Genomic DNA, 9870 nt, shown 5'->3' on the forward strand with positions numbered 1-9870 from the left:
TATTTCCCGCACTACGCATTCACAAGTCGTTAGGATAATCCATGTGTTTCAACAGACACTTCCCAAGTCAATGGGAACGTTAGTGTCAAACTGATGCGGACTTGTTCGATGTAGTCTGCGAAGGCCGTACACATTGTTTTATGTAGTAAGTCAACTGGTGTAGTTACTTTGGTATTTATCACGATATACATTCACATGACAGGGATCATCAGTATGTATACTTTTTTACACCATTTCAAACACGGTAACACCCCACAGAAACACTGAAACAAAATGCCATAGAAAACCTGAACAGTCGATTGAAGGTCTGATTGGTGTGTAGGAATTAACGCGGGGTTTCATCTCCATACAGAATGTATAAATTATTTTGGCTCAGCCAAAGTCATATAGTACGCCTATCTGTAATTCAGCAATTTAAAAAAAAAATATAACAGCGGTTGTGTTCGTGTATACAGCGTGAACACGATATAAAGCAACGCTTGGCTCATAGTAGACCTCGCCATATATTCACTCCACCACTTAAACATCCAGGCCAGCACAGGCTAGTTCATTCTGCCGTCGGCATGTCTATAACAGCCAGGCGGCTGCTAGTGCTGACAACACGCGCCAATACAAACTCAGACACCGATGCGCTCAAGGATACCCGGCTGGGCGCAGGCAAAGCGATCCAATCAAATCCTCAAGACACCACACAATGTAAACCAGAGCCGAATCAGCAGCTGCATCCTTGCTTGCAGGCATCTGCCTGCGTGGATAATCTTGTCACTGATGCGGCCGTGTTAAGAGTTCTTGAAAAAGTGCTTGAAACATCCCAATGCATTCATAGAGAGTCAACGCAGCCTTCTCTCTCTAGGATGCTTAAGGGACATCGCAAAGGTCTCACCAAAGAATGCGAGAGACTGTATAAAAAGGGCTGGATGATACCAGAGGAGTTGGCTCAGGCTGTGGTTGCTATCAAGGCTAAAGTGCGGTCACTCCCGGCCAAACGCGACAACCGCAAGGTATTTAAATGCACCTCCGGTCCACTACCTATTTATGCACAATCATGAGTGTCCACGGATGTATATATGTGCACAATTGAGACTGAATCTTATCATATCTGCGTTTACGTCTCTTATGAAAAGTGAAAGGTACAGCAATGTCGCTATAACTTGATACTCTATTATTAGCTGTCAGCTGCGCCCCCAATGACAATGATAACATATTATATTGACGTGTACCAATTGAGCAAGATGTGGAGCTAAAGCCTTCGTCTGATACATAACCAATGAAGAGCATAGAGTGTTGTTTTGTATAGGTGATTTGTATCTATTATGTTGAAGTATGATAGTGCGCGAGTGAGGATATATACATAGAACACTCGTTTCTCCACGTATCCGGAGATGCAACAGCCCCGAGGCCTACTGACAATTAACTTTAAATTGACTAAATTGCCCATCGAGAAAAAAGTTCATATATATATTGATAACAATATAGAAGCCGTATCTAATATTGCATCTATTTCGTACTTGCGCTGTTATACCGCCCACGCACGCCCTTATCACTAAAGCAAGTAGTGTAAAGACCATATGCTGGTAGTATCGTAGGGCATGTAAACGTTTATATACGAGCGAAGCACACAACCTACCACCCATTTCTGACGAATATACTATTAATTACTCACAGGCCGCAAATGAGTTCATCGCATTCATGGACCTGTCCGAAGCGAGTGCAGTACTCGAGCAAACTGCGAATGAGGTGCAAAGCACAGCAGGATCCAGCGATGAGACAAAGTCACCCGAGCTGTGGGACTTTGTATGGATACATCGTGGCTCACTGCCCTCCCCAATGTCTGACGAAGGTATGCGTTAGTATCTACAGCTTATATATATATATATATATATATGTATAATGTGTATCCATATTGATATACACACACCTATGTATACAGCGTAGCAATGGCCAGCATGGCGATTGCATGTACTGATTCGCACACTCATACAAACATGACTATATACAAACAAGAATGCTTAGTTTTTCGCATTCCCTGAATTCTTATATGGGTTTCGGTGCCTACTATAGATTAAAGTGTGCCTGAAGTGTATATAGATTGATATAATCAAATAGCAAAGCACGAATAAGTATTCGCGATGTCGCTTGAATATGCTTGTGTCAGTAGGTGAGGTACTCCGTTTTTTAGCCAACCCTATTCATTTGGGAGTATGAGTCCCACCTTTACCACTAGGCATGACATCGAATGCATTCTTTATGCGTTTCCAGGTTGGAATTTGTACTTAAAATTACTATACGCGCCAAGGAGTGACTGTTAATATCACACCTACAAACGCCGAATTGTTTCGTTATACGTTTCTTTATACGTGTCCAGGGTGTGAATTTGTACTACGAAATACTATACGCGTCAAGGGGCAACTAGTAACCACATCTTTTTCGCATTCCGCGGGGGTATACTGTATTTTTATGTGTAGGTAGGAGCATGTATACGGCCATCAAGAGTACTATAGGTGAGCGCAACGGGCGAGTGGTTTTGGTGCAACTGGAGTGTGCTGCAGGGTCAGCCCCGCTGGTGGTCTGTAGTCCTCAGTTACCCGCACTGGGCCAGGGACAGACTGAGAAGGCACAGCCGTGTGGGTTGGAGAACAGTGCATGCAAAGACACAGGCAACCACATGGGCGCCTGCATGGGTGTGGGCACAAGCGCAGGCCTCGATCAGAACCCAGGTGCAGCTACAGGTGCAAGTAGGGTGGTGAAAGTGGAAGGTGTTGTACACGCCCTGGGTGATATGGACAAGAGTGATAAGGAGAATGTGGAGGAGGCCAATATCCGAGGGTGTGCTACTGCTGTAGATGCTGGTGGGAGAGGCCGACACGCACAGGGTGATCTGAAACACGGCTCGGTATTGGTGGCGAAAGACACACAGCAGCACAAGTGCTATATCTCGCCTGCCGTGGCTTGCGACGCCAGTGTCTGGGGCATGTTGCTGAACGCGTATGTGTTCTCTGAGAAAGTCCCCTGCAAAGACACAAGAGATGTGCTGGGCGTGTCTAAAAATAGCACACCCTCGGCATCTCGGTTAACCTCCAGGAACAACACACCGGCAGCCACACCCCAGGGCACTCCCGCTGCATCACCCCGAGGCTCGCCATCAGGTATTTTTATAACTGTCTAAGTCAAGAGAGTTAGTCCGGGTTACTTTGTTGCATTGTTTCTGTTCGGTCTATTCTGTCGTCTTCCATAGATAGTGCTACGGTCAGATAGGTCTCCTCAATTAATAGGATGTCATGTCTCGTTCTTATTGGGGTGTGGCCCTTCCGCTGTCTGGTCTGTTTGAGTTCGAGCGATATACATTTTCAACTGTTTAAGTCGAGAGAGTTAGTCCGGGTTGCCTTGTTACATGGTTTCTTTTCGGTCTATTCTGTTCTCTTATATTCATAGTGCTTCGATCAGTTAGATCACCCCAATTACCAAGATTACCCTGCCTAGTTCTTGTGAGGGTGTGCACTTCCGCTGCTGGGTCTGTTTGAGTTCGAGTGAGATGCACCCGTTGCTTCAGGGTTGTTTGCATGAATGGCATTGCCTTTCGTCCATGTGTACTGATGCACATCAAATAGTTTTCTCTGTTTACCCGGATATCCGCAGAAACATAATAAGTACTGTAGCAAATTAGGTGAATGACTGTGTCAACCAACCTAGTACCTAGATTTAAGGGTTTTAGGTTTTTAGGGTTTTAGGTTTTAGGTATCTTTATTTGTTTACACGCTATTGCTATATACAATGCCTGATGTCCGGGGTGGACTTGTGGCTACCGGCAGGTGTTGGCAGTTCCCGTGACCCTGCTTTTCAGGGGAGGGCGAACTGGACTATCGAGGGGCTGAGTCTTTTGCTGTCTGTGGTTGTTGTACTTGTTGAGTTGTTTTCTTTGGCTGTAGTTGTCTAGTTGATGGTGGTGTAGGCGTTTGACAACCGTAACTGAATTGACACAGAGTCTGTTACTAGGCTGTGACAGATATGCATATCGTTTCATTGAATATGAGATATGATACAGTGGCTCACCAGTGTATCGTACTCACTACCGCATCACCGGGTCGCGATGTGCGACTATGCCTGCCGGTAGGCATTAAGGAGGATGTGTTCGGGGCGGAGGGCGTTTCATAGCGAGGTGTTTAGGGTTTTTTATTTATAGGTTTTTAGGGGTTTAGGTTGGCTCAGCCATTCATCTTATTTACTGAAGTATGCGTTGCGCCGCTGATTGTTTTTCGCCAATTCCTACCTACCCTGGGTCCACCTCCCGCATTCGTACTGTAACCAAGATAGGCACTTCCTACTGATTACAACACTACTGATCCCACCAGCTTATCTACCACACTGCTATGTTTATCCAAGACACACTGTATCAACCCAACACACCCTGTATCATGCAGTCCCAGAGCCAGATCACGCAACCACACCGTACACGTGGTCGCAGACAAACACAGTCGCACGCCGGCAGAGCTTGGTTCGCTGCTACTTCACGACACCACATGCTAGTTTGCGACAAGTCTCATTATTAATCTACAACACCCCTTTCTCTCGCTAATTCCTAAGCCACATCCCATCCTATAACCGCCCCGTGCAATTTGCGACATGTTTTTTAACTGGTATACGTTTTTTATTGTGTCGTCCTCAGCCACCCCCCGACGCGGTCGTACACCGGCAGTCCATGGGTCCACAGACTGTGGTAACAAACGTGCCTGGAGCGAGCTAAAAATAGAACCATGTGCACACACTAGCACAGATGAAAGTGCCGTGAAACTCAAAGCTCAGAAGACCACGAGTACGGGCCGACCCATGTCCGGTGCGACGAAGTTAACCCCTGGCTCAGGCATACCCAAGATCATCCGATCAAAGCTCACACCCAAGGCACAGGCGTCCATATCCCACGCACCGTTGCCGTCGCTGACTATGACCCAACGGGCCAAGTTAAAAGACCTCGAGGCCCGCATGCAACGGTTCCTGGCACAGACCCCTTTGGGGTGCAGGGGACGACAGATACTGGCACTCCTGGTCATACCCCCAGAGATACGCGGCTGTAGGGGTGGGGATATGGGTATGAGTGTGGGTAGGGATATGGGTAAGGGAGTGGGTAGGGGAGTGGGTAGGAGAGTGGGTAATGGTGTGGGTAAGGGTGTGGGTAGGGGTGTGGGTGGCTTTAAGCTGGGTGAGGGTGGTGGTAGGAAAGGACCTAACACTGTGCACCCACAGACTGCCCCACAGACTGCAGATGCACCCGTGAAGGGTGTCTCAGGGGAGGATTTTTTGGGCCCACACGCACCCCGTAACTAAGCCTAAAGCGCCGAGAGCTGGTGGGAGGGGTACTGTTTACGCACAGTTAGTAAGCACGAAGGCAGCCAAGCCAGACAAACCCAGGCCGGTGCTCGGGAAAATCAGCAGCAACATTAGTCATGGCACGGCTGGGAACCAGGGTTTGGATAGGCATAAAACCCTACCCCCGAAAAACCCTAGGGCCCTGAACCCCCTGGCGGCGGTGCACGAGGCAAAGCGGTACTCGGCGCATGACGCAGACAGTGTGGGCGTAACGCTGGTGCCATCGGATGTGGACGAGAACGGTAATGTGTGTACGCAGTCACGTGACCGCAAAGGAGACATGGCACGGAATAAGGCCAGCGGTGGGAACACATATACGTACTCGAATACGTACTCGAATACGACTAACCCCGCCAGCACGTACAATACGTCTATCCCAGCACCTACCCAGACCCAGCCGCACAACCCGACTGCCGCGACAGGAACCCAGACCCAACCCAAGCCCAACACTACCCCCCAAACACGTGCACACGAGGGGGTGTTACTGGAGGTGTACTCGTCCTTGGATATGTTGGACGTGGTAGGTACACAGTTGGATAGCTGGTTGACCGCAGACTGTTACGAGGCCATGTGGCCTGCTACCAATACCACGCTGACCGCCCAGTGGCTGCAAGACTTGGTGGACTCTGGAGCCAAAATGGGTATGAAAGGAATGGGTGTGTAAGTTAGTGATGGGTTGGGTTTCCAGTTAGAGATGAGTGTGTGTAAGTTAGATGGGTGTGTTTAAGTTAGAGATGGGTGTGTGTAAGTTAGAGATGGGTGTGTGTAATTAGAGATAGATGTGTTTAAGTGAGAGGTGGATGCGTTTAAATTAGAGATGGTTGTGTGTAGGAGATGGGTGTGTGTGTGTACGAGATGGGCGTGTGTATGCATGGGATGAGTGTGTGTAACTATGAGATAGATGTGTATGGACGGGATGGGTTTGTGTCTGTACGAGACGGGCGTGTGTATGCATGAGAGAGGTGTGTGTATGCAGGAGAGGGGTGTGTGTATGCTAGAGAGGGGTGTGTGTATGCATGAGAGGGGGTGTGTATGCATGAGAGGTGTGTGTGTATGCATGAGAGGGGTGTGTGTATGCATGAGAGGGGTGTGTGTATGTATGAGAGGGGTGTGTGTATGCATGAGAGGGGTGTGTGTATTCATGAGAGGTGTGTATGTATGCATGAGAGAGGTGTGCGTGTGTGGTGTGTGTGTACATGTACGAGAAGTGTGTGGGTTTACGAGATGCGTCTGAGTGTGTAAGAGATATGCGCGCGTAAAACCCCGATATATGCTATGATATACTTCGGCTGTTGTAAGACACCCAAGCCTGACTGTTACGGCAAGCGAACTAAACGCACACAGGCGCTTTCCTTGTTGCAAGGATCATTTGTGCCTTTACATAAGTGTGTGCTGAGTTTGGGACTTTCACGGAGTGACAATTAGAGAGTGTACAGCAGGTGGTTGCCATAGCAATAAAGCATGGCAACCACACTCCATACCACTTTTTGGGGAGTCATGGCCATGCATTTGTACTGAAATTTATTGCACATAGGTGTGTTCCCTTGTCAATCACACGCCCGTCTTATATATATATATATATATATATATATGTATATATATATACATATATATAATGTATATATATATATATATATATATATATATAAGTAGTCTGCGTTTATTGATTGTACCCGCTGATAGTTTTCAGACCCATCTTAGTGGTAGTGCCCGTCTCATTCCAATCCACACGCTTCCCGCTTGCACATACAATACGTTCTTCGTGAACAGTCCATATTTCTTTGGCTGATGTGTATGTGTTCATTTTATATCATGTGGCGCTTAGTCTGATTGTACCTACACTCTACCAACCTCCCCATCGGATTTGTTCATCACTAATGCATAAGTGTATGCAGTTTGTCCCTAACCACTCGGTGAATACTATACTTTATTGTAGACACCCCTTGGATTGGTCTTCTCGCTCGGGAAAGGATTGTGGAAATTGCAAATGGTTGGGATCCCGCATTCGAACCGGTATGAGCCGCCCGATATAGCCGTACACAACAATACGTAAACGTAATGGCATTTTCTGCGTATACCCCATAATGCCCGTGTCTGTGTGTCCGGTACAGCCTGTTTTCTGACTTTACGTATACGTACACATCAGTTTGGGCTGGTTTGCTCGATACTACGTATATCCCGTACCAGCACACTTGGTGTGTGTGAGATACTGCAATGGTTTGTGTTGTCGCGTCGCAGCCTATGAGAGAGGTATAAGCAACTTGTGCGGTGTCCATATCCACGCCTAGAGTCCTGCCGTTCCTTATACCTACTTCATATCTTGCAAAGTCTTACTTGCCACATAGAGGCGTCTAGTTTTAGCTTGGTACCTCTTGCTTATATTTTGTGGCTATCCTTCCCCCAGTTGTGGCATGCCGCAGTTGTATGATGAGATACTGACTTACTTACATCATGGTGTAGTCCGTTCTTCCTCTTATGCTACACGTTTCCCAGAATAGAAAATCTGGTATCCCATGTGTACATTATTATATCTGTACTTATAAACTCCGTATTGCCTTTCCATACTAGGACCTGAATCTCCCGTACTTATCTCCCCCCAGGACCATACCAATGCAGCAACAACCAAAGATGTCACCGTCCAGCCCCACGGAGACGAGTCTGTGGCACAAAGACGCACCTACACCGGGAAGACCTGTCTGATCTACGCCGCACCAGACAAGCGATTGCTTGTGCACGTCCTCAAGCCTCCCCTGACTGAGGATGGTTGCTATGGCTGTGAACCAGGCAAGTGCCTGCACTCAGATCGACTGTGTTGCTTGAGAATCAAAAGAACTATCAAAGCCCTATGTGAACGCATACATGACTATATATTGCACACTGTATCCGGTTCACTCACACCCACACCCACCCACACATACATAAATACATACATACAGTGAGTTTTCCGTAACTCTATGTGAACGCGTAAATGACTATATATTAAACACTGTAACCGGTTCACCCACCCACCCACCCACCACACACACACACACACATACATGCAATGGGACTTCCAAAACTCTGTGTGAACGCATAAATAGCTATGTATCTAACATTAATCAGCTCATACGCACACACCCACACACACAGGAGACCTACCAAAGATGTCTACAGCGGATGGCGTAGATTTTCGCTCGCGTGTTCGCAGTTTGCTCTGTGACAAACATCGCGCATACCAGCAACCACGCACGAACGGCTCTAAGATCTTATCAATGCACAGAACTGATAGCCATGTACGTACAAGCAGTTTCCACGTATATGTGCTGTTATCTTGAGGTTATCTGGACGTGCGTGTGCGCGTGTATAATGTGTCTAAATGGTATTATCGTGTGTGTGTGCATATTAGTTTCCTATTGCTATTGACCAGGTATTGGCATTGCATCGCACTATGACTTGCAAGATCTTATCTGTGCACAGAGCTGATACCCATGTACGTACAAACAGTTACCATGAATATATTGTGCTGTCGCCTTGAGGTTATTTGCACGTGCGTGTGCGCGTGTATGATGTGTCTGGCTGGTGATATGGTGTCAGTGTGCATAGAGTTTACTATTGTGCGGATATTGCCATTGCAAAGCACTATGACTTTGTGCGAGTACGCAATTGAACCTAATAATATATATATATATAATATTTGGATGTTCCTGGGGGAACACACTGCCTCTGTCACTGAACATGGATAGTATAACTTTCCCTCACACTACGGTCACGTGGAAATGTGCACTATAAGTGATACGATATATAATAATCCAACACACTCAAACGTATCCCAGACACGTCTGTAAACTTTAGTATGTGTCTGTATGAGACTGAGAGAGTACCTTCAGACCCTCATAATGGATACAATACACACATGCAGACAAAGGTAGTACCGAGGTTAAACCTATCGATTCGGGGCAAACAGACGACTGCGTCGCTCTCGGGACACAGCAAACGAAGTTCGCTGTCGGCACGATCACTGCACACATACAACAGAGCGCTTGCGGAACTACAGGCAGAGCAGATTAGGACAGGGAGAAAGGTGGGGTCTAGACATTGTGCATATGCTTAATCCGCGGTACACATTGGAGATGTTCGTGTGTCGTTGTAGATGTGTCTGTATATCTACGTGTACACCTGGTATATGTTCGTATAGAACGGTAGACGTGTCGGGAGATATTTTTCTGTATACACTCTCGCTGAAAACATACAATAAAGCTCATGCGGATGCGCTTACGAGCCCAGCACCACACATCAAGACTGCCAACATCAGCAATGCCAACCAGACAACGGAAACACCTAGACTAAAACTAAACAGGACAAACAAACGCTAAGAGATGCCCTTTATATCTCGTGCATCCTTTCAGGTTAAGATGAAATATTAATCGTTATATCCACTCGCAGAAACACAAGCCAAGCAAACGCGACACCAGCAGTGGTGAAATGCCTTCTGCCTTGACTTCGGAAGCGATCGCGAGGATAAACAAACAA

At 46.9% G+C, this 9870-nt stretch overlaps 1 protein-coding gene across 1 annotated transcript; it reads left to right on the plus strand.

Moving 5' to 3' along the window:
- Nucleotides 1–563: 563 nt before the first annotated feature.
- On the plus strand, nt 564–9408 carry SARC_07172 (hypothetical protein; the record flags this gene model as incomplete). Its single annotated transcript, XM_014298896.1, has 9 exons — nt 564–1001; nt 1666–1840; nt 2466–3146; nt 4419–4523; nt 4664–5265; nt 5321–6017; nt 7298–7374; nt 7962–8124; nt 9260–9408. 9 exons carry the CDS (start codon nt 564–566, stop codon nt 9406–9408), a joined length of 3087 nt encoding a protein of 1028 aa, XP_014154371.1.
- Nucleotides 9409–9870: the final 462 nt, after the last annotated feature.

The sequence above is a fragment of the Sphaeroforma arctica genome (assembly GCF_001186125.1).
Source record: "Sphaeroforma arctica JP610 unplaced genomic scaffold supercont1.550, whole genome shotgun sequence".
In the NCBI taxonomy this organism is placed as follows: domain Eukaryota; class Ichthyosporea; order Ichthyophonida; genus Sphaeroforma; species Sphaeroforma arctica.